General features: G+C 54.1%; 1 protein-coding gene across 5 annotated transcripts in view; it reads left to right on the top strand.

The window, feature by feature from the left end:
- Window positions 1-24,857, top strand: part of SH3PXD2A (SH3 and PX domains 2A) — a 247,911-nt gene that overhangs the window by 117,556 nt on the left and 105,498 nt on the right. For 4 of the 5 annotated variants that reach the window (XM_006067746.4, XM_006067744.4, XM_006067745.4 and 1 more), the window contains 2 exons: window positions 7,982-8,058; window positions 17,052-17,143. In XM_006067746.4, coding sequence (XP_006067808.1) covers window positions 7,982-8,058; window positions 17,052-17,143 — 169 coding nt within the window. Of the gene's footprint in view, window positions 1-7,981; window positions 8,059-17,051; window positions 17,144-22,833; window positions 22,950-24,857 lie in introns of those variants that run through there. The other variant, XM_044935074.2, reaches the window with a different exon arrangement.

The following is a 24,857-nucleotide window of genomic DNA, read 5'->3' as shown; positions in this document are numbered from 1 at the left end:
CTTTATAAGGGCACTAATCCTGTTCATGAACACTCCACCCTCATGACCTCGTCACCTCCCACAGGCCCTACCTCCTAATTACCATCACGGTGGGCATTAGGGTTTCAACATGAATTTTGAGGGGCACAAACGTTCATACATGGCATTTTAGGTAGGGTGGGGAGTCCCTCTAGTAACCCTCACATCTTCTTTCCTCTAATTGCTTTGGGAAATTTGTCGCTTCTCCCCAAGGTGCCACACCAGCCCACAGAGCCAGAGAGGACCCCTGTCCCCCATTCACTTAGCTTGCAGACACTAGCAGTTTGTCTCTCCCATTTTAGGTTCCAGAGACCCTTGACCCCCCTCTCTCCAGACACTGCCCCATCCCTCCTAAGGGTATCAGGCAACACCCACATTCATTACACCCAGCTCCATGCCAAGTATTGCCAGGGCTAAAGGGAGTAGAGAAAGTCATGCCTGACCTCAGGATGATTACAATCCAAGTAGGGATCAAGACTCTCTAAAGTGTCTGGTCAGCCCTGTGGACTCTCTCATAAGCCTTGTAAGTGGGTTGAAGAGTAGCTCTCAAAAGATATGTTCACATCCTAACCCCTGGAACCTGTGAACATGACCTTAGTTGGGAAATGGGTCTTTGCAGATGTAATTAAATTGAGGATCCTGACATGAGGTCATCCTGAATTTAAGATGGGCACTAAATCCTAAAGGAGATAAGTCCTGGGTGTTCATTGGAAGGACTGATGTTGAAGCTGAAGCTCCAATACTTTGGCCACCTCATGCGAAGAGTTGACTCGTTGGAAAAGACCCTAATGCTGGGAAGGATTGGGAGCAGGAGGAGAAGGGGACGACAGAGAATGAGATGGCTGCATGGCATCACCGACTCGATGGACATGGGTTTGGGTAGACTCCAGGAGTTGGTGATGGACAGGGAGGTCTGGCATGCTTCGATTCATGGGGTCGCAAAGAGTCGGGCACAACTGAGCGACTGAACTGAACTGAACTGAAACCGAAAGACAGGTATCCTTACAAGAGAAAGGCAGAGGGAGGTTTGAGACATAGGCTGAGGCACAGACTGGAGTGATGCTGCTACAAACCAAGGAACACCTAGGGCCCCAGAAGCTGGGAGAGTCGAGGAAGGATTGTTCTCTAGAGCCTTCAAGGGGAGCGCAGCCCTGCTGACACTTTTATTTCAGACTTCTGGCCTCAGAACTGGGATAGAACACATTTCTGTTGTTTGTGGTCATTTGCTTTGGCAGCCCTGGGAGCCTGAGTCACTCTCCTTTCCTTTTTGTCCTCAGATCCAATTAGACAGGCAGGAGTGATGTTCGTGGAAAATGAGGACTCTGTGTCCTGTGGTGTGTGAACCTTGGGGCCTCCTGTGGTCTCCCTCTAATTTAAGCGAGTCCCTCTGATGCCTCAGTTCTCTGGGTTGCACTGAAGAGAGAGGGTTGGGAGCACCTGTGTCCTCGGAGGGCAGGGTGGCTGCGGGGAGCTGGCCTGTGCATCAGGGACCCCTGGGAAGGTGAGGGGGTCCCCTGAGGATGGTAGTTCCCTCGCAAATTCCCCATGACAGCAGGAGGGGAGGGCAAGAGTGGGGTGACTGCCAGTGGTCCAGCAGGCTGGTAAAGGAGGGCGAGGCAGGCATTCAAGAAAGGCTTCCTGAAGAAGGCCTTAGATGATAGAAATTGAGCCTTATATAGGGAGGGATTTGGGTCAGCAGGCCCAATGGCACTTAGAAGAAAACCGGACTCTTTTCTGTGGCTTGTAAGACTCCTCATGGCTTCTTTTCCATCTTCCATCTTTGCTCTGTGTCTGCCTCTTCCTGAGCCCTCTTGCCCTGGAGCTTTGTGTGGCTGGCTCTTCTCCTCCTCAGTCTCCATGGAAATCAGAGACTATATCCCTTCCATACACATCCCCTCCCCTCCTAGAAGCTAAACACCTTGAGAGCAGGGCCTCCCCCATCTGTTATCAGTGGAGCAGGCTCTCCATCAAGACAGTGATGGATGGATGGATGATTGGAAGGAGGGATGGGTAGATGGATGGCATTTCAGATGACAAAAATAGCAAGGAAGAGGGAGTTATAAGAGGATATATTCATGCATGCATATATGCTGTGGATTTTGAAGAGGAGAGGCTGCCAAGAATAGATCAGCCTGGACAGACCACACGAGGCCAGCCCTCTCCTATTTCCCCTGTAGCCAGTACCCTCTCATTACCCCTGTGCAGCGGGTACTTGCCCATTTGTCAGAACACATGCCTGGTTCGTGGAGTTTTCCCGCAGGCTCCCCATGGTTGGGGTGGGGGATCCTCCACCATGGGTGCCGTGTCTGGTGTTTCTGCTCTTCCTATGTGCCTGAACCCCCAACTCCTGCTCAAGGAATCCCTGTGGTTACCACACTTCACAAGGAGGAACTTGGGGTTAACAGCTCTCAGAAGTTTCAGTCCTTTCTTTAACCACTTCTCCCGACCAGTGAGAAGGAGCCATGTCCTCATCTCTCTCCTTGAAATAATTAATTCTTTAAAAGCAAATGCGAACTACTAAGACCCCTCAAATGCCACTAAGATGCTTCATTAAGTGCCTGGTATCCTGTGTGGGAGGGAGAAACACTCTGCCACCTAAATGCAGGGACCTCCTGAGTCAATGCCCACCTGGGTGTCCCTGCCCAGAGTGGACACTCATGGTGAGAAGGTCAGGCCAGATTGCAGGGGGGTGGGGGGTCAGGCAGAGCCAGCCTCCCCCATGTGATGCCCTCCTGCTTATGAGGGTGAGCATCCCCCTGTTCCCACTGGGCTGGCACCTGCTCAGCCAGGCTGGGGATGGGGGTGGGGCATTAAGGGCTCTTTAAAGGACAGGGAGGTTTGCCATTTCGGGGAGCTCTTCCTCCCCAAGTCCACTAGGGTCACCTCTCCTTCCCTGCCTCGTTGGTCCATTGGTCCTTTTGCTCATTCCCTTGCTCACTCTTACCCACTCACTCATTCACTTGTGTCTGGTCAGCAGAGACTCCCGTAGCGCAGGGCATCCTCCACAGTTGGTGCTTGTTTCATTGCTTGCTTCATTCGCACTCAGCCCCCAAGGCAGCTGCTCCCCAGATCGCCAGCCCAGCACCTGGTGTGGAGGAGATGTGAATCACATTCCCATCACACACGTGAGAACATCCTCAGTGGCTCTCACCGCCTTACATGATCTGAGCCCAAAGAATTCTTTGGAGATTTGTTGCCTTCTCTCTTGCTCTCACTATCTTAGCTCCAAAACCCCAGGTTGAAATCCCAACTCAGCTACTTAATAGCTGTGTGACTTAGGACACGTTCTTCAACCTCTCTGAGCCACCCTTGCCTCCTGGGCAGAGTGGGGATAGAAAAAGCAGTTGCTTTAATAAAGTCGTGGTACGGGGACTCCCCTGGTGGTCCAGTGGTTCAGACTTCATCTTCCAATGCAGCAGGTATGGGTTCGATCCCTGGTCAGGCAGCTAAGATCCCATATTCCTCGCAGTCAAAAAAAAAACAAAACAAAACACCAACATAAAACAGAAGCAATATTGTAACAGATTCAATAAAGACTTAAAAAAAACTGGTCCATATCAAAAAAAAACCTTACAAGAAAAATTTTAAAATAAATTAAAGTGGTGAGGATTAGGTCAAAGAACCCAATGGGAAACTCTTAGCCTGTGCTTGGCAGGAGTAACCACCTAGCTCCTATTATCCCTCACTCCTCTTCTGACCCCTCAACGACCCCACCCCAACATGCATCTTAGGACTGTGAAGGGAGCAGCCACCAAGGCCCGGCCCTTCAGTCTCCAGATGAGAATGCACAGGCCCTGGTGTGGAGGGGCCTGTGCACACAGCCAGCCTGCCGCTCGGGCATGACTTGAGCCCAGGACTCCAGCTGAGTGCCCCTCACCCTCTCAGCCCAGCCCAGAGTGGCAGGAAGAGGGGCCTCTGCTCACAGGCTCAGACCCTGTTGGGCTCAACAGCTCTCTTCTCTGCTTTCAGGAATGAGTTAATCCTGAGGTCTGTCTCAGGTCCTGGGTGTAATCTTCCTTACGATGCTTATCATATTTCTGGGGCTGCATCTGCCTGGCTTTGAAGGCTCTGGCAGGGGCCTCTCCTGGCCTTGCCGTAAACGGTCTGAATGACATTTACAAGAGGCCTTTAATGCCCCGTGAACCCGACTTCCTTAATGGGGATGTTCCTCCTCCTCCTTTCTCTTTCTCTCCCTTTTAATATGGTCACCAGTTTGGCCTTCCAAGTGTGGTTTGGATTCCTAACAGAGAAGTCAAGACCGTAGAGTCCCTTCCAGATCTGCCCTCCCTCCCCCTCCCCTCCCTCACTCCCGGCAGCCTGTGCCAAGGCCCCGAGAAAAGAAGTCAGTGCTCCAGTCAGGATTTCAGTGAGAAGGAGGGAAGCCCTTTTGGGAGTCCAAAAACTCAACTGGGAAATGGCTTGTACAGAAATTCTCCTCTGACTTTATACCTGAGCAACAGACCCACAAGCCTTGGGAGGGAGATGGGAGGTGTCCAGCCTGGAGGCATGACTGCAGAGGGTGGGCTTGAGGGGCAAGGTAGGGTGAGGAGCCCTCCCAGCCCCGTTCTTGTTTCGGCTACCCCAGCCCTCTCTTCTAAATTTCTGCACGTCTGGAGGCCTTAATTGTCCCTTAACTATTTTTTTTTTTTTTTTTGCTGGTTCTGTCTCGGCAACTGGATCAGGTCCTATCTGATGTATCTATGTCTATATCTATATCTGTATCTGTATATCTCAGGAATACCAAACCCAGTCATAGGCTTGGCCAGCCCTGAGATGGAGGCCTAGAAGAGGGACCTAGTTTGTCTTCCCATCTCTCTGCTTCTTTTTTGTCCTGTGATAGGATGAGAAAGAGCAGGAGTGCTATTTTTGGAGGGTGGATCAGTTACTTTTTCCTCCTTTGAAAGAAGCACAGGAGAGAGCCAGGTCTGGGGGCCAGCCCGCCGCCAACTCCGGTCCCCACCCCTCCAGGTGCTCTACCTCCCAGCAAGTGCTCCAGGTTCTTGTGGGATACCGTTGGGCTGCTGGGGTCACTGAGCCTGGGTGGCTTCCAGCTCCTGACAGCTAACCTGCTCGGGTAGAAGGCCCAGAACCCTGCCCAGGGCTGCCTGTCATTTCATAGGTCTGGAGAGCGGGTCTCCTCCCACCGCGCGTTTATCTCACACACCATCCCCTCTGGCTGCACAGGTGTACTCCTATGGCCCTCAGGCAACAGATTGACAGGCAGCTAAAAAGAGGGGAGGAGACAAAGAGGCCAGGAATACCAACTCTGTGACATCTCCCGAGGAAAGACGGTAGACTCTCATGTCCTGATAAATCACATTGTATCTCCTTTCAAAAGGAGCACGTGGAGGAGCCCATTTATCTTGATGACACCGTCCAGTCTGCACAGTGTCACCTCTCTGCCCAGGACGCGGCCCCTCTACCAGGCGTCCGTGAGAAAGGGAGGAAGGGGAGCTTGAGGGAGCATCAGAGACGGAGGGAGGTGCGTGGATCAACAAGTGCCTATTGGATGCCTGCTGTATGCACAGGCTTGTGCTCAGTGCATGTGTGGTGAAAGAGGAGGAAGCAGCCGCTGGAGGGCCTCCGGTTGATGCTGAGCGTGGAGGGGTGAGGGACACAAATGAGCAAGAAGTCACACGCGACTTAATGAGTTAGGTACTCGGCAGTCTGGCTGGAAAAGGGCTGGAGACCAGTACCTGTGGTGACAGGGAAGTCAGGGAGCACTGTAGCAGCTGCTTCCAGGGCCCCCAGGACCCCTTTCCATCCCGCCCTGCCTGCCAGAGTCTGCTCACGGGGACAACTGGGAGCTTTGTTCTAGCCATGGGAACATCCTCGGCCAGGAGCGCCTGTGAAGCAGTGCTCTCAGAAGCTCAGACAAGCAGGGCGTTGGTGGTAAACACCCCAGTCTCCTCGCCCTCGTCGAGGATTCCTCTGTAGTGCGTTCTACACGCGCCTCGAGTTCCTCAACAGACCTGAGTTGCCGCCATCGGGTGATTAACTGGCAGGGTGACGCTTCCTTGTCTGACCTGCCTTAATTCCCAAGATCAATTCCCAAACAACTTGCATTCACTTCCTCACCTCTGGGTCTACTTCTGGGGAGACAGCCTAGACCAACACAATGCTCATGCTTGGTGACTCAGTGGTGAAGAACCTGCCTGCCAAGCAGGAGATGTGGGATCGATCCCTGGATCGTCAAGATTCCCCTGGAGGAGGAAATGATAACTACTGCAGTGTTCTTGCTTGGGAAGTCCCATGGACAGAGGAGCCTGGTGGGCTGCAGTCCGTGAGGTCACAAAAGAGTCAGACACGACGTAGTGACCAATGGATGACAGTGGAGGAAGCTTAAGTATCTTAACCTGCAGTCTACATATTTCTTTACTTGCAATGGGAATCATCTCATGTAGGACTCCTAAATGAGATGAAAGTGATTAAAACACATCTCCAACAAGTTTCAATGTTAAAAAATTGTATTGTTTTATATAAGGGAAAAGTCCCAGGTAGACCCTGGGTTCAGGAACAGCTGTATCCAGCAGCTCAAATGATGTCAAATGGGTCTGCCCTTCATCTCTTGGCTCTGCTTTTTAGTCATTCAGGAAACATTTACTGAAGGAATTCTCTGGTGGTCCAGTGGCTAGGACTCCACGCTTTCACTGCTGAGGGCACAGGTTCAATCCTTGGTTGGAGAACAAAGACCCCATAAGACACATGGTACAGCCGAGAAAAAGAGGAAAGAAAAGGAAAAATTAGTGAGCACCAGCTCTGTCCCAGGCTCAGATCCTTTCTCTTGGTTTGTTTCCATCTCTGGCAAGGATAGAGATGGTCACTAGGAGCTCCAGACTTTCATCCTGCCAGCTTAGCAAGTGTGGGGGCAAACATTGGGAGGAAGAGGGCACCAGCAGAGGTCTCAGGGCCGACCCTCGTTGGTCCAGATCCTGTCCTCTTGCCCGTCTCTGAGCCAATCACTGTGACTCTGGGTAGCTAGACTGGGTCAGATGCCTACCATTGTTGACAGGGGTGTTGTCAGCTCCACTTGAACCACACGGTTAGAAATGGAGGAAGGAGGGTCTCCAGAGGGGAACTGGGTGGTCTTGGGACAACAGATGCCTGTTAAAGCCATGAGGAGAGCCCCTCACCACATGCTGGACTCTTCGGGCCCTAAGATGAGTCAGACAGGCCCCTGGTAGAGGGGGCTCACGAATGTCAGCAGTACACGGCAGAATGTGGTATGTGTCTTAGGACTGGACAAAATGTGTAGGTATTCTGGAAAAAGGGTAATTACTCTCAGCTCGGCAATCAAGGAAGTCTTCTAAAAAGGAAGCACTGACCTGGACATTGATGGCCACTACACATCAGACCGAGGAGTTCAGATTCTAAGTGTAACCAATAGAGAAGGTTTGGGAGCTGGCATTTCCCAGAAGCCTTGCCCATACTTGTAGAGGGATCTACCAGCCCAGCTGAGGGGTCCATTGGGCTGGGGTAGCCACTCTTCCTTGTACTGGCCTGTGCCTGCCCTGGAAATAGCCACCCACCTAAGCTAAGAATAGGAATTCCTGCCCGGCTGGCAGGGACGAAGGCAGATTTCTCAAGGAGGGATGGGCCTGAAAACAAAGCATAGCGTGTGGGTTGGGCCACCCTTTGCATTTATTCGTGAGGTCACTTGAGAGCCGCACCCACATCGGGGCATGGATCCTGCCATTAGACCCAGACAAGGTGATTTGGTCAAGATGGCAGCCTCTGGGGCTCCTCACCTACCCCAGAGGTCCTGGACCCTCAGCCTGGGGCGCCTCCTGCCCCCAGGGAGAGGTGACCACTCCTCTCTTGTTTCCTTGGCAGCGGGCAGAGGTGGGGGTGTTTGGTGGCCAGCTAAGATGCTGAGAAGCTGAGGGAGAGGGAACGTGGGGTCCCAGGTTCCTATGGCAGCTTCACCCAGAATCACCCAGCTCATGAGCTTCTCTTCTTCCAGGCAAAATCCTCTTCCGGAGGAGCCACATCCGGGATGTAGCTGTGAAGAGGCTGAAACCCATCGATGAGTACTGCCGGGTAAGAGGGCGTCTGAGGCTGGGGAGGGGTGGTCCACCTGCCAGAGATTCTGTGCATCTAAAAAAGAGGGTTGTCCATTCAAAACTCTCTGCTGCGGTTTAGCAAGTGCATCCTGAGGCCCAGTGTTTCCTGGCCAGAGGGGTGGGTGTGGGTGTCCCTCAGGGAGGGGTCACCCCAGGACTAGACTGCCTCTGGGGCGCAAGGGCTGTGGGCTCTACTCCTTTCAGTATGCGTCTGTGTTTACAAAACACTCCTTTAAATAACTTCCACCAGCTTGGGAGCTCTGTGCAGGGACCTCCGCTGAAAGGATTTCGTGTGTGGCATCTTGCTGGATACAGGAAAACTCTTTCTTTGAATTCTCTTTGGGACATTTTGGAATCAGTCTCGGGTTCAGTATCATCTGAAATGCATATTGTTTATACACAGAAGTCTTGGTAGATACAGACGCTCATGTACACATGTTTATAGATGAAAACACTCACCACATAGACACACACACGTATGTACGTATATTAGAACAGCCAAAGCCCCAAAACAGACAGGCAGTGACCGCAGGGTCGTGAAGCAGAAGCCATTTGTCTTTCTACTTTGTCCAGAGCCTGGGACCCCTGCAGTGAGGACGCGAGGCTGCCACTTCGGTGGCCTTGGAACATGGCCTCTAGATGGCCAGACCACCTGGGTTTGAATGCCTGCTGGCTGTGTGAACTCGGGCAACTTACTGAACTTCCCGGAGCCTCGGTTTCCACACTTGTCCAACGGCAAGGAGACTGGTACCTCGCCAAGTGTAGCCGTGAGGATGCAGTGACCAGACGGCACAAGGCAGCCGCGCAGAGTGTCCGCACAGAGGAAGCATTTGATGGAGGCTGGCTTCTTGTTATTATGATTACAAGACCCAAGCAATTCAGTGTTATCACCGGGCACTACTGGCTTTTAATGGAGATGGAATTTCCTAGTTAAGTGAAAACTATTGTGGAGTCTGACTCAAGAATCTTGAGGAGAAGCAAGTGGAGGATAATGTTTTGTTGTGAGTGCTGGTATTAGAGTGAGAAGAGCTGGGGTTGGATCCCAGTGCCCCACTGACTAGCTGTGTGACCCTGGCAAGTTGCTATACCTCTCTGAGCTCGTTTCCTGATCTGTAAGATGGGGGGTAAAAATAACTGTCTCATGGGGTTCATGAAGGGGTTGAGCAGGAGAATGTATCTCACAGTGTTTGTAACTTCTGAAATGTTCTGTCCCTACATGGAGTTGTTACCATAAGGCTCCTTTCTGCATAAATATTTTGTAATTTGGAGTACTTGTCAATAATAAAATATTTAAATAAGAACCTAGTTGCCCAATTTAGTAACTGTGTTCCCAAGACGACGGAGAAGCAAGCACTGCCAAATATTCTTCCTTATCCTAAGTTTGAATTTTGTGGCTGTGCAAATTATGCTCAGTCGCTTTTTCTGCCTTAAGGTAAAAGGATGCCCTGATGATGAACTTCCTTAAGCTAGAAGTTTCTCTTCTTCAGATCAATATCCATTTTTCTCTTTTAAGGGCAATCGCCAATTCCAGTTAAATTGATGGCTGCAGCCTGCGCTTTTATTTCTCTTTATTCCTGTCTCAAGCAGTTAAACAAATGGGCAGAGCTATTTGAGGAAGGGCACAGGGCAGGAGGAAGCCTTTTGCCACTGGGACCTATGGTTTACATCAGCCTCGGCCTCCCTGAGACGGTGGAGCCCGGGGCATTTGCAGTTGGGCTCCGTGGAAATGCCATCTCCTGGGTTGTCTGGAGCAAGAAAGTGATAACATCTTATCTCCTGGGATCAGGCTTTGAACAGGACTCCTAAGTCAGGATGAGGACTCTGGGATCCCATTGGTGCTACTGGTGGCTAGGAAACCATTAACTGGGGTCTGCAAGAGGAGAGGGCGGCCCCTAACCTAATTAGCATAGATGTGAACTGCTCAGAGCCAGGCAACAAGAGCAATGTCACGGGTTCACCAGGCCGCCAGGCGGCTTGGAGACGGTCATTTACTCTGAGAATGGCAGAGGGGGGTGGGGCAGTGCAGAAGTGACCTTTAATTCTGCTGAACTTGAAAGCTGGGATCTGTGGTCCGATTGTCTGAGACCTTGGAATGACCTTGGAATGATTATTAGTGATAAGTCCAGCTGCAGTCCGTGGTCACTGCCCTCCGGCTTCGCAGGTCACAGCCCTGCCACGCAGTTGTCCGGTCTGTGCCACTCAGGGTCCAGCCTTTCACTTGGCATCACTGACCCCGCAGCCGGCTGGACAGTCAGAGCCATGTGCGGTCCACTCCATGGCCAGCCCTGTCTTGCTTCCACCTGTCCTTGGACATGCTACTCAGAACCTCTAAAGTTTGATTTCCACTACCTGCCTAGGCAGCTCTGCTTGGCTGGCCAGAATCTTCCTTGGACCTGCTAGAGAGCATGGGCTCCGAGTCTGGGATTTGCTGGGGATTCAAATGCGCCCGAGATTGTGAAGCTGGCTTTGTGCACAGCATAGCCAGCTCCTCTGCCAGGACTCAGATATGTAAAGTCTGACCGTGCAGTGGACTCCCCTAGACTTAGGGCTCCCTGCCTTCGCTGGCCAGCCAGTACCTCCACCTGATGGCAGTTTCACAGCCCAGATCTCAGTGTTAATTTTAAACATATATGAAGCAGATTGGATGAGCGTCACGGAAAATTTACCAAGCGCCAGTCGGCTGATTGTTTTATGTGGCTCTTGAGGGCCGCTGTCTATCAAGAGGGGTTCCAAAGGCTTTTCTGTTACCCCATAAATTAATTTAATGGGCAGAATGGTTATGCGGTTAATATTTAATAGTTCTGTGGCCTTAACAATTTGAAGACTTTCATCTCACTAACAAGCGTGAGCTATACTTTGGGGGCTCAGATGAACAATCTAGCCCATAAATGACTCCATGTACCCCATTCCTGTGTGTGAAATACATGTTTGCAGTGTTTGTCTATGGGATAAAATAAATATCCCAAGGGGTGGACAGTGAGAAAGAGTGTTTGAGAAGAGTCAGCCCACCCTCTGCCATGTATCACTGTTTATACAAGCCTCCATTTCCTGGTGAATGCAACTAGAATTTTTTGTTACCCCAAAAGCTGAGTTCCCTTCTATTATCCTGCAGTCCACCATCAACTTGGTTTCAAAATCAAGGACTTCCATTGTTGGAGGGATGACAGCTTGGCTGGAATTTGACTGAGGGAAGGACTCCAAGCCCAACAAGGCGATCAGCCCTGTTGGAGTAAAGAAAACGCCTCCCCTCCCAACCCTCTGCATTTCCCAGACACATTCATTTTTAGCCCCACTTTCCAGATTCAAAAACTGAGGCTATTACTTGGAGGTTCTTAGCTCCAGCCATTCCCCTTCCCACTGTGAGAGTTTCCCACCATGGCCCATCATTATCTCTGGTGTTAATAAAGAAAAAGATTCATGTTGCAACAGAAACAGTCTTCTCAAAAGCAGCGCCTGGCGAGCTCAGTCCTGGACACAGGGAGGGTTACTTTGTTCCTGTGTCCTTTATGCTAAGGCAGGCCCGGGCCAGCAGTGTTGACGGGCGGAGACTGAGGCAGAGCCAGGACTGACACATTCATGCCTCCTGAGAGGTCTGGTGCTCGGAGGAAACCCAGCTGGCAGCATCTCTTCATCTCCTCTGGTCCAGACAGACCCAGGGAAAAAAAAAAAACCAAACATTTCCAGCCTGGGATCAAGCTGATAGTGTCCATTTTCCACTGAGAGGTCTTCTGAGGAGCCTCATTGCCCATAAGAACCGCTGAGTGGCTCAGCCAGGTCCTCTGTGGTTGGTTCCATGGGCCCCCTGCCTTGCAGCCCAGTCCGCAGAAGCGCGGCCATCCGTAGCTAGCCAGACTCCCCTAGGTCTCCTCCACCCCTTGGTCTGTGATGGCCTCTTTCCTAGGCACGCATTCAGCTCCCAGGCCCCCCTCCCAGAAGCCTCCCCACTCCCCAGGGAAAGCTGACCACCCTGAGTACTCCGTGCAGGCTCTGCACTGCACACCCACCCTCCATAGCGGGTAATTTCTGTGTGTCCGTCTTCTTCAGAGCAAGAGCCCCTCGAAGGCCCCATCTGCTGTCTTTGTGTCTTCACTAACCAGCATGAGGGAATCCAGCCAGTATCTGACAACAAGATGCAGAGATCACACGCAGGCAGAGGAAGCCTCCAAGGAGGGTGACATGTCCCCGAGGCCCCAATTTAATAGGATCACTTGTGAAATGGCTTAAACAGCAATTGCGAATTAAGTGCTATTTCCATTTCAAAAGAATTTGCTGCTTAGATCCTTCAAAAAGAGAACTCATGCATTTGAAATACTCTGATTTATGCAATTGGTGAACTCCCAGCTTCCGAGATGCTGATCTAAGAGGAATAATCTGAGCAGGTTAGAAGCAGCCCCAAGGGTGGGAGTAGGGGCAAAATGGGATCTTAGTTCCTGGACCAGGGATCAAACCTCTGTCCCTTGCATTACAAGTCAGATTGTTAACCACTGGACCACCAGTGAAAGTAAAACTGTGGTCGCTCAGTCGTGTCCGACTCTTTGCGACCCCATAGGCTATTGCCCACCAGGCTCCTCTGTTGATGAAATTCTCCAGGCGAGAATACTGGAGTAGGTTGCCGTTCCCTTCTCCAGGAGATCTTCCCAACCTAGGGACAGAACCCATAAAGAAAGCTGAGTGCTGAAGAATTGCTGCGTTTGAACTGTGGTGTTGGAGAAGACTCTTCAGAGTCCCTTGGACTGCAAGGAGATCCAACCAGTCCATCCTAAAGGAAATCAGTCCTGAATATTCAATGGAAGGACTGATGCTGAAGCTGAAACTCCAATACTTTGGCCACCTGATGTGAAGAACTTACTCATTGGAAAAGCCCTTAATGCTGGGAAAGATTGAAGGTGGGAGGAGAAGGGGATGACAGAGGATGAGATGGTTGGATGGCATCACTGACTCAACGGACATGAATTTGAGTAAGCTCTGGGAGTTAGTGACGGACAGGGAAGCCTGGAGTGCTGCATGCAGTCTGTGGGGTTGCAATGAGTTGGACATGACTGAGCAACTGAACTGAACTGAACTGAACTGCATTGCAGGCAGATTCTTTACTGTCTGAGCCACCAGGGAAGCCAGGACCACCAGGGAAGTCCCTAAATTTTACTGTTAATTCAGTGCCAAGCACTGTGCTAGGCTCCTCGTATCCACGATCTCATTTAACCTCCTAATAGGCAGGTACCCTATGAGATCCATTGTACTGAGCCCGGAGAGGGCAAGCAAGGCATTCAGTATCAGATAGCCTGTGAACAGAAGAGCTAGGACTCAAACTCAGGTCTGCCTAGCCCTGAGTCCCTGACTTAACCACCTCATCACGGTGTGCATGCTGAATGCCCAATGACAGCATTTTAGGTCTGCCAGGGGTGATGCCCCTGAGGTGCTCACAGATTGGCCCCTACCGGCTCCTGTGAGAAGAGCTAGGTTTGGGGGTTCCCCGCTCTGGTTGTCATCACCAGCCCAGGCCTTGGGGACTGACTGCTCAGCACCCAGAGCTCCTGCCAAATGATCTTGGCCGGAGCTGGGCTTGGCGGCGTCTCTGATGGAAGCTGCTCTGAGCCAAGAGCCTCTTGTCAGCCTGAAATCAGGACGAGCCCTCAATGCGGCTCCCCTCAGGGCTCTCTGTTAAATAAAGATGCCGCAGTGGTTTGCCCGAAAGGCCTCTTTGTCTGAGGCCCTTCCAGCCCACGCGTCCTCTGCCCTGAGAATGCCGGTCTCTGTCGGTATGAAGAGCCCCTGTGTTCACCGCTGCCGCTGGGGGAGCCAGGCGGCTGCTCTGCGCCCGAGTGGGAGGGCGCCTGCCCTGGCCCCCTCCCTCTGCTGTCAGGGAGGTCACACTGGCAGCAACTCTGCACACAGCCTGGGTCGCTGGGAACGCTTCCCTCCTACCCATCCTGGCCCATTAGTGCTCCCTCCTGACCCCTCCTGCCTCCCTGCCACCAGGGGCCCTTGCTCTCTGCACATGCCTGCGTTCCATTTCTCTGTCTCTGCCTCTCAGTTTCCCTGTCCCTCTCCATCTCTCTGTGTGTTTCTTTGTCTCTGCCTTTCTCTCCTTCTCTCTCTCTCTTTCCATCTCTGTCTCTCTTTGTCTCTGCCTCTCCCTCCCTCTCTGTCTCTGTCTGCATCTTTCTCTACTCACCCCCATCTCTCTGTCTCTCTCTCTCTTCTTCCTCCGTTTTTCTTTCCTTCTACCCGTCTCTCCTGGGGAACAAAGCAGCACATACCATGTGTGTTAAATGAAAACTTGAACACGATAAGGATAAGTCGGCCCAGGCTGTGTCTGAGCACCGACCTTTATTCTGCCACTTACTTTGGTTGTGGCTTCACCCCCGGGAGCCTCAGTGTCCCCACCATAAATGGAAGCAGTGATGGGTACCTCCAGGATGGTACGGGGTCTACCTCACTAGATGTATGCTTGTGGGGGCAGGCGCTGTGTCTGGCTCATGCCTGTACCACCTGGGCATACACCAAAAGGCTCCCTGCCTGTTGGATGATTGGAGGGTCCTACGACAGTGCCTGACACGTGGTAGTTGCTCTTTGAATGTTAATTTTCTTTCTTTTGTTTTTCCCTGCCTGGTCTGGGGGATGCAATCTGTTAGAGACTCTTGGAAAACCGCAGGCTCTGGAAGGAACAGCTGGGAGTTGCGCAGTGTGTCTTACCTGCTAAGATCAGGTCTTGTCCCCTCTTGCCCGGCTGTGGGTTTGGCATCCGGAAAGGCCGCTGTGCTCCATGCCACACTTGAATCACTACCTGAGCAGCTCAGAGAAGAAGTAAACGATCACGTCCCTCTTCCTGAGCACTATACCTCTGTCACGCAACCTAAGGCCACACGTGCTTTTCTTGCCCCTCTATTATGTCCTATTAGGGCCGCACACCAGAGCCTTATTCATTTATTCATTTGAACAAATACTCACTGAGTGCCAGGCCCTCTTCTAGGATCTGAGCACACAGCGGTCAACAAAACAGACTAAAATCTCCGCCTGCATGGAACTTCCTTTCTAGCAAGGTCTTTCCCACGCGGGCAGGCCACGTGGACTCCCTGACTCTCGGTCTCCTCCTCAGGAACATAGGAATGAGATCTGCCCTTGTGAGGACCATCATGAGTGAGATCTGCCCTTGTGAGGACCATCATGAGGTTCCCAGTGGCCACACTCATGGAGGCCCAGCAGGGCTGGCACAGGGGAGCTGCTGGGTCAGGTCACTGCACCTGAAGCAGCGCCAGTGCAGGGAGGCTGGGGAGGCACAGGCCCCCGCTGGCTGGCCACTGCTCCGGAGCCTCCTTATCAGCAGTTCCTCACACTCCTGTCGCCCAGCGTTTCCGTCTTTCTTCCCTTGGCTCTAGCCCAAGTTCCAGGACTGGCCCTGTCCCCCAGCCCTACTTTGACCTCATCTGTCTGTCTGTATTAAAGGATCACCCCAGTGTCTTCTCTCCATGCTGAATGAGGGGCCCCAAAGCAGGGCTTTGCCTGGCCTTACCCTACATCCCCCCACCACTCTACTGGACTGGGCCGGGTCAGCGGCGGTCCAGATACCCAAGCTGAAAGGTGTGGCATCTGTGCTGGCAGGAAACTGACCACCCCTGACCCTCGTCCCTCACTGTCCAGCAGCAGGCTCTCACCCCTCCTGAACGACCAGCTCACAGCTCCCCTCACCCCTGCCTGCACAGTCATCCTCCTGGGGATGCCCACCTCCTCCCGCCTGCCCGAATCCTGCACACCCCTCGGGCCAAACTCCTGCCCACTCTTCTAAGAAGCCTTTCCACACCCTTCAGCTTATTCTGCTCCTTCCAGGCTCAATTCAGGGTATGGCCCTGTTAGACCATACCACACCCAGCCTCTGGCAGCTCCTAGAGCCACCATACTTGGTCCCCCGACCCTCACCTTGACCAGTCAATTCTTTTTTTTTTTTTTAACTCATCATTTTATTTTTTAAATATTTATGTATTTTTATTATTTATTTTGCTGCACCGGGTCTTAGTTGCAACATGCAACTAGTTCCCTGACCAGGGATCAAACCTTGGTCCCAGCATTGGGAGTGTGGAGTCTTAGGTACTGCACCATGAGGGAAGTCCCTTGACCAGTCAGTTCTTAGCTGTCTCTCAGAAATCAGCTTCAAAGAGACTCTCCTAAAACCACCTCCTTTCCTAATCTTCCCAGGTCTGATCAGACTCTGTCATAGCACCCTATTGTCCTTGGTAGAATGACCAGCTGACTTGTCATTAAATAATAATGGTGCAGTGAGTACCTAGAGGCTGTGTGTATCTGATGAGGCTGGGGTGTGGCTAGTGTGGGGGACGGGGGTGGAGGGAAAAGGCCTTGGGTTGTGGCGTTAAGGATTTTGGACTTATTCTGTGGGCAAGAGAGAACCCTTTCAGGGTTCATGCAGAATAATATGTTCCTAAGGACCCTGATACCTAGGGTTTACTGGCCTCCTCCCCCCCCCCTTTTTTTTTTTAATTTGGTTGGCTAGTTGTTTAGTTGGTAACTGGCTAATTAGATGGTTGGTTGGTGGAATTGTTGGCTGGATGGTTGACAGGTTGATTGCTTTGACTGTCTTCTCTCCATCCTAAATGAAGGGCCAAGAAGCAGGGCTTTGCCTGACCTCACCCTGCACCCCCAGCACTCCATACTGGACTGGGCCGGGTTTATTAGTTGACTGTGTGGTTAGTTCATTAATGGAATGGTTGGTTAGTCAATGGGAGGGATGGATGGATAGATGGAGGGAGAGTTGTTTCATTAGTTAGCTGATTAGTTCATTTCTTGGTTAGTTGTCTGGCTGGGTGGTGGGTGGGTAGCTGGTGGCACCCGTTCACTATGTCTTCCCCGGCACCATCCTCGAGCCTCCCCCCGTCACTGTTGGCCAAGCTGACCTAGCTTTTGGTTCTCCTGCTCCCAGTGTCATCAGGCCTAACGCCCTTTCTTCCCATCTTTCCACAGGCCCTTGTCCGGCTACCGCCCCATATTTCACAGTGTGATGAAGTCTTTCGGTTCTTTGAGGCCCGACCAGAGGACGTCAACCCCCCAAAAGAGTAAGTGCTCGCCCAAGCCTCTCCCGTGAGGCCAATGCTGAGGCCGGCCTGGAGAGGCCCCAGACGTGGGGGTGCAGTGGAGGGAGTGCTGGCCAGGCCAGCGGGCTAAGCATGGACCAGAGGAAGGAAGAGCAGCGTCCCCAGACGCCTGTGACCAGGGCTTGTTCCTCACTTCTCAGACCCCAGACCTGGCAAGGGCGGGTGTCTCGCATCTGGGGAGCAGGTTTTCGTGCAAACTCTTTCTGGTTCACAGCTTATTGTCAGGAGCAGACGAGATAACAGAAAATATAAGGTCATGCCGTTCAGACATGGGATTAGCAGTCGTTGCTCTTATTTATTGACACTACCGAGCGCCCAACTGACATGTAGTACCAGGAGGGGATGTGCTGCCCAGGCGAACCTCGCCCGCTGAGTAACCCAGCGGTCCTATATTATAGGATCTGGCAACAGATCCTATAATTATTATCAAAAACAATGAGTGCACGCAGAGTGTTCACCAAATGGCTTTTACCTGTAGCATCTTATAATAGATTTAGGGAGCCCAGGGGGCTTCCCTAGTGGCTCAGCAGTAAAGAATCGCCTGCAATGCAGGAGACCTGGGTTTGATACCTAGATCGGGAAGATCCCCTGGAGCAGGGCAGGGCAACACACTCCAGTATTCTTGCCTGGAGAATCCCATGGACAGAGGAGCTTGGTGGGCTACAGTCCACAGAGTTGAAAAGAGGCGGATGTGACTGAGCGACTTAGCTTGCACACAAGGTAGCCCAGTTTGCAGAGGAGGAAACTGAGGCTCATGAGGTTAGGAGGATTTTCCAGAAGCCATACAGCTAGTTGGGTATGGGACAGGCATGAGACTTGAACCATAATCTTTTGATTCCTCATGGTTCCGAGATGGTCGATGTTCCATGCTGGGGAGAAATAGGGAACCAAGCGGGTCTTTTTTCTTCTCTGGAAGCAGGATTCCCTGGGCCAGGGTCAAGATGACCCACTAGGTCATGCTGGAATCTCACACATGTGCCCAGACTCCATCCTAGGCTGCAGCGTCCCCAGGTCCACCTGGCCCCGCCACTCCCCAGTTGTGCTGGCCTCTCAGAGCCTCTTGTTCTCCTTCCTTCCACGGGGAGAGATGTCCCTCCCCAGGTGGGTTGATCCTTGGAGTCACACATGATCGTGTGCCCAGAGGGACTGTCACTGGTTGGGTGAAGGAGCAGGTGCATTGCCATAAAATCAGCCGACCGCGCCTTTGACTGGTGACCTTACACCCACTCTCTGGCAGTCAGCTAAATAAGTTGGTCTCATGTCACCTGTACACTATGGCAATGTGTGCGTGTGTGCTCAGTTGCTTCAGTCGTGTCCAACTCTTTGCAACCCCACGGACTGTAGCCCTCCAGGCTCCTCTGTCCATGGGATTCTCCAGGCAAGAATAATGGAGTGGGTTGACATGCCCTCCTCCAGGGGATCTTCCCAACCCAGGGATCGAACATGCATCTCCTGTAACTCCTGCATTACTGGTGGATTCTTTACCACTGAGCCACCAGGGAAATGAACTAATGGCAATAGGTTAGCCTTCTACCCATCCCTGGAAGGCCCTCAAGGAACGGTGGAAACCAGGCTTGGGGAGACAGTTATGTGTTCATGAGGCCGCAGGCATGGCTTTGCAGGGCAGGCTCTGGCGTCCATACCCACCACTCAAGTCTCTGTGATCTCAGATCATTTGCCCAGCCTCTCTGTGTTTCTATCCCTGAAAAGCAGGAATGCTGGACTCCTGGGGCGGTCCAGGGGCTTACCGAGATGACACATGTACTGAGATAACCCGGCCAGTGCTTCTGGCCCATTGGATGGGAGGTTGTAGAACAGAATGGAACGTGGCTCCTTGCACACTCCACCTCTGCAGATTACAGCCTGGCTTTTGCAGGGAGGAGTCATAAGGCAATTTAGACTCCAGGTTTCCATGGCAACAGGGGTTATCTGCCTCTTCTTGAGGTGGTACCGGCCGCCTGGGCCAATTCACATCTCGTCTGGCAAGAGAGGGCCTGAGAACAGAACCACTCCAGCACGAGACAGGCCTGAGGGTCAGGAGGTGGGTTCGGCTATGGCCCCAGAGTTACAGTTTTCTCCACCCTGGCCCCCCTCGGCCTCCAGGACCTGCTAAGAGAGACCTGTGCTCAGTGCAGAGCGTAGCTCAGACCCAAGGGTGACCCGCGCTGATGATCTGACAGCCAAGTGTTTGCATCCCTCCCTCTCAGGACTGCGTGCACCAGCCCTCCCTCTCAGGACTGCGTGCACCATCCCAGACCTCTCAGGACTGCGTGCACCATCCCTCCCTCTTAGGACTGCGTGCACCATCCCAGACCACCATACACCTCCCCCCTCCATCCTGAAACATAAACACGGGATCGAGTAACAGCGTATTTTGACTCTGGGGCGACTGTGGAGTGGCTTATCAAATTATCAAAGCCTGTGGATTTAATTGGAATTTTGCAGATAACCCCGGCCTCTTTCAAGTGCGCTGCTGCGGGACCTCTGAGTGCTCAGGGGGCTGGGGTGGGGGACTGTGGCCCTTTCCATCTTGCGAGGAAGACAAGGTTGCAAAACAGCCCAGCTCGGTGGGGGAGGTGGGCAACAGGCCCCAGCCCCTCGGCTTTGATCCCAGGCCACTCGCTGGCTTCTGTGGGTGGAGAGCGGGGCCCACCTCTGGGCTGCCAGCCTTTGCTCTAGACCATGGGCCCCGCACAGAAAGGGTGTTCTTTATAGAGACGTTTGGTAAGCCTGGCACTGGCGGCCATGGTGGTTCTGCCTTCTTATGTGGCTGCTTAAGAATGCAAAGGTCGCTCCAGTGCCCTGCCCTCCTCTGCTCGAACTACTGGCTAGCGAGTCCTTCAGCAGCACTGAACTCTTCCGGGGGGCTCTGGCTTAGGCCCCAGATCCTGGCATTATTCTAGATTCACACCCCTGCATCCAACCTGTCACCACATCCTTCAGGCACCACCTTCGGCATACACCCAAACCCTGACCACGTCTTACCGTCTTCCCGGCTGCTACCCTGGGGGTAGGGGGGGCAAGCCTTACCTCCCCTGGATTCTGGCCTGACTGTTCTCCTGTTTCTGCCCTTGCCCTCCACGGTCCATTTTCAACACAGAGGATGGAACGACCACTTAAAAATGTACATCAGATCGTGTCCCTCTTCTGTCACATTCCTCCATGCCCCTGGTGTTGCTCAGAGTCAAGGCCCTTCCGCCTGCTCCCCCCTTGCCCCTGGTGGCACCTGCTGCTTCTGCCAGCTGGCTCTGCTCCAGCCACACCTCCTGCCCCTTCTCGCACCCTCCAGCCATGTTCTGCCATGGGGGCTTCACACTGGCTCTCCCCTCCACCTGGAACACTCAGCTCCTCCCCAGGAGAGCCCCCAGCCTGGTTCCGCACCTCCTTGCAATCTTGACTCAAACAGCTGCCCAGCAAGGCTGCCCCTGGCTTTCCTGCTTAAAATCCCCAGCACTGGCTTCCCTGTCCTGACTTCATCTTCCTGCAGGGAATGTATCACTGCCTCCCACATGCCCTGCTCCCTCCCCACATTATTGTCAGGCTGGTAGAGCAGGACCGTTCTGATCAGGGTATCGCCAGTGCCCAGAGCAGGTGTGCAGGAGACGTGCAGGACAGGTGAGTGGTGTCACTCAGGCTCCGTGTTAGTCCCCCATGGGCGGTAGGCTGTGACGTGACTGCACGGAGAGCTGCCATGGCTCCCTGGAGGTCACCCAGCTGGCAGGGGGGCTGGCAAGAGAAGCTGGGGGTGCCGTGACCCCCACCTCCTGTGTGGATTCTGGGGCAGCCGCGTAGCTGGCTTGGGGTGGGGAGAGGCCCTGGTCATCAGATCCTGAAGGAGGGGGATAAGGACACACCCCTGGAACGCACGGGGATTCAGCTCAGGGCGAGTCCTGGGTGGACTCTGACAACCAGGTGAGCCTGGCCCCATATAGGCCACACCCCAGAACCTAAGATGACCTGCTGGGCTGTGCACGTGGCCACCCGGTCCTGGGGCCACATCTGCTGGCTCAGCTGTCCCTGGCTTAGTCGTGTTTGAGCACCCAAGACCCCTGTGCTGAGCCAGTGAGCCAGGGAGGCAGGCTTCCCTGGCCTGGCTTCCCCAGGGAGCCTCCGGGCAGCCAGTCCCTCAGCTCTGATTCCCATGGTGTCAGTGATGGAAACAGGAGTCCAGGCTGCCGGACTGGACTCCCAACTCAGTCAACCATATGACCCTGCAAAGGCCTCTTTTTGTTCAAGTTTTGATTCCCATCACTGAAACAGTGAACCTAAGGTTCTCAAAGGACCGTCTAGCAGCCGTGTCTTCAGACCCCCGCATGTAGCATATCCCTCAGAGAACGTGGGTGGGAGGGGGGCAGCCCCATGAGGCCGGAGGGCCTGAGACCCGCCTTCCCATCTCTCCCACCTCCTGGCCCACAGGCCCTGCCCTCTTCCTTAGGTGCCCACACAGGGGTGCAGCCTGCGGTCCCCAGCCCCCAAGCCCAGGCCCAGCCTCCCCCTCCACGTACAGCACTCCTGACCCCTCTCCCCACCCATCCCAGCCCCTGTCCTTCTCAGCCCTCAGACATTCCAGGAAGCCCTCTCCCCACCCCCTACCCCCCGCCCCCCAGCAAAATCCCTTGGCTGTGGCACTAGCCACACCACATTGTTTATGGTCTCTCCCCACCACGGGACCGAATTCTCTGACTGCCCACCCCTACCCTCCACAGGGCCCGGCCCCTGGTAAATGTTGACTGAACCCAGGTCAGGACTGATTAACAAGGTTAAAACTTGCACGGCCCACTGTCCAGGTTGCAGAGTGAACAGCACTCCCCAGCCCCCTGGAGCTGGGTGGTCTGGGTTCCCTGGCCCCTCTGTGCCTCGGTTTCCTTATCTGTCCGGTGTGAATGACGACGGTGCCTGCCTCCAGGGGCCACGGGGAGGATGGCGCGTGGAAAGTGCCAGAACAGGCCTGACACGTGGTCAGCACCACCCAAGGCCAGGCTCATCGTTGTCATGGCAGCCCTGGGTTGGGGGGAACTGCAGCAAGAGAACTGCCCTCCACCCCCAGGACAGGTCTGCCACGGGTCGGGGTGCAGCCTCCTCTTGCTCTGACAGTGGTGGTCCTCTGCGCTCAGCCTGAGCCTGTGGGCAGGTGGCATGCACACGTTTGGCCCCCATGTCACAGGGAGAACAGAGGCCAGGGCTGGGGCCCCCTCTCATCACCTCCCACTCATGGGCCTGCTGCCAGCCCATCGGCCTGGGAGCCGCAGGAACCCCCACACCCAGCAGCTCACAGTGGGTCACACAGTGACTGAGGGTCTCCTGGTCCCTGCCACCCATCTCAGCTCTAGGCTTGGTCCTGTCCCCTCAGCCTGTTTTCTCCCACTGAAGCCAGCCAGACCCTGGTTAAATTCTTGAAATTGCATGGGAGGAACAGGGCCTTGCTAAACAGGTTTTTGTTCTCAGCCCCAGGGCCACAGAGCCACCCTCTGTTGTGGCCTGAAACAATGGCCCAATGTTCTGAGGGACCTTCCGTCCCTGCCCCAGCCTGTCCCAATGGCCAGCCTCCGTCTGGCCCAGGGTCCACCCCCCTGCCACCGCTGTGTGTCCTTGGCCTGGCAGGCTAGCAAGGGAGGGAGCCTGTCCTACCTGATCTGAGCCACATGCTAGGTTGGGATCTGGGCCCCTCGTGAAGGTGGCCCAGGTGCTGAAGTGGAGGGCGCTGAGCGAGGCTTCCAGAGTTGGAGGCCCTAGGCAGAGGACAGAGCCGCTCCGGGGCTGCGGTGGTGTGAGTAAAGACCCCAGAAGAGGCCTCCCAGCCTCCCTCTCCATTCTGAAGGGGCTGCCTCCTCAGGGAGAAGCAGTGTCAGGGCTTAGGGGCTTTGCCACCCCTGCCTCAGGACCCAGCAGGAAGATGGAGCATGTGGGTGGCCGTGCAGCCAGGATGGCCCTGTGAATGAGGGGAGCCTCCTCCAGGAGCCCCCACTACCTCAATCCTGGTCAAACTCTAGATCAGCCTTACTTGGGAGCCTGACTCCCAATCTCAGGATCCAGGCTTCCGCTGACAGCTCTGTGACCTTCTCCATAGTCATACCTACCTGCTCCGTGCTAGGAGAAGAAAATAGAAGACAAACTCAGGGCTCAAGGCTACTACCATGAGGTGAAAATTTTGAATTGAGTTAAACTAACTCAGAGACAACAGCCAGAACACCCAGCTCTGCCTGTGGCCTTGAATAAGTCCCTTCACCTCTCAGATCTCTGTAAACGAGGCCAGGACCCTCTTGGGACAATAGTCGTGAGGTTCACAGGCTCTGATGCCTTAGGGGTGCCTGGCATCACAGATGCTCTGTCCACAGGAACTTTTGCTTCTTCTCCCCCTTCCCTCTTCACCCCTTCTGGGTGTGCAGTGGCTGCTCAGAAAAGACTAGAGGAATCCTGCTGAAGGCAGGAGCTGGGCTGACTTCTCCTGAGCACCTTTTAGCTCCAGGAATTCTCTCCAGGATTTGTGCCAACCGTGAAGTGAAGCTGCCCCTCCACCACCAGGCCCCCCATGGCTACCAGGACCTCTGAGGCACCCATGCTGTTGACGCTCCCTAAGGGACGAGTGGCTTGGGAGTTAGAGTGGGTAGTCCACCCAACAGTGCCCAGCTCTGCTGAGTCCTGGTCAGGCCCCCAGCAGTGGGACAGCTCCCGTCTGGCTGGGGACACGGGCCACACTGTCCTCCCAGCCTCTCTGCCTCTGGCAGCTGCACAGACAGCCTGTTTATGCTGATGGGCGAGAGGGCCAGCTGGAACAGAGGACTGTGGGTCCCCAGGAGGCCAGGGGCTGGAACAGCACAGAACTTTGTGTGAGGAGCCCCTGCCCACGCCCACCTTTAACCTGGGTGGGCAGGTGGGAGGAAGGGGCCTGCAGGAAGTTGAATCCAACCCACTTGAAAGGGGCATCGGCTCTGGGAAACGAGGACTTCTGAGGGTGTGTCTGTCACGCTGGGTGGGCGAGCGGGTGGGAGGCCGACTCTAAACCAGCCAGCTCAGAGCAAGGGCGTGTGAGGTCCACAGCCAGGAGGGGAGGGTGGCTCGGTGGTCAGTCCTGGCACAGGACTTTCAGTTCTCAAAGACAGGATGGACAGGAGGCGCCATCTGGGGAAGGGTATCCTGGTATGGGGAGGGGGCGGGGTCCCCGTTATTTTCTCAGGCTTGTGCTTGCTTTGTTTACCTGAAACTTCAGCCCCGGGAGGAGGGGTCTTGTGTGCAGATGCCCAGGCCCCATGTGCCCAGTCCTTCTCAGGGTGACAGCACCCTTGGAGGCTCCAGCTGGAGGGGTGCACCCCCCACCAAGCCCCTGAGGTCTGCTTTGCTGTTATGTCCTGTGCGGGGGACTCTTGGTGCCCCTGCCTTGCAATTGCTGCCCCTGCATTATAGCCAGCCCCCTGGCCAGCTCCCTGCCCCTCCACAGGGAGTCCATAGCAGAGCTGAGCCTCGGACCCAGGTCTTCAGCCCTGGAGGCCAGGCAGGAAGCACTGGTTCATTTGAGCACTTTTCATCATCTTCTTGGTGTGAGGCACAAAGCCACGGAAGTGGGCGAGGCCAGGCCCTGCCCCTGGGGAGCCTCGTGGTCTGAGGGGAGAGGCCTGGCTCGCTGCTGTGGGAGGTGGCGGACCGAGCCCAGGAGCCAGGACTGGGGCCGTTTCAAGGA

Source organism: Bubalus bubalis, chromosome 23 (assembly GCF_019923935.1).
Source record: "Bubalus bubalis isolate 160015118507 breed Murrah chromosome 23, NDDB_SH_1, whole genome shotgun sequence".
Classification (NCBI taxonomy): domain Eukaryota; kingdom Metazoa; phylum Chordata; class Mammalia; order Artiodactyla; family Bovidae; genus Bubalus; species Bubalus bubalis.
The sequence above is the reverse complement of the archived record's forward strand: the minus strand, read 5'-3'. Positions and strand labels throughout refer to the sequence as shown.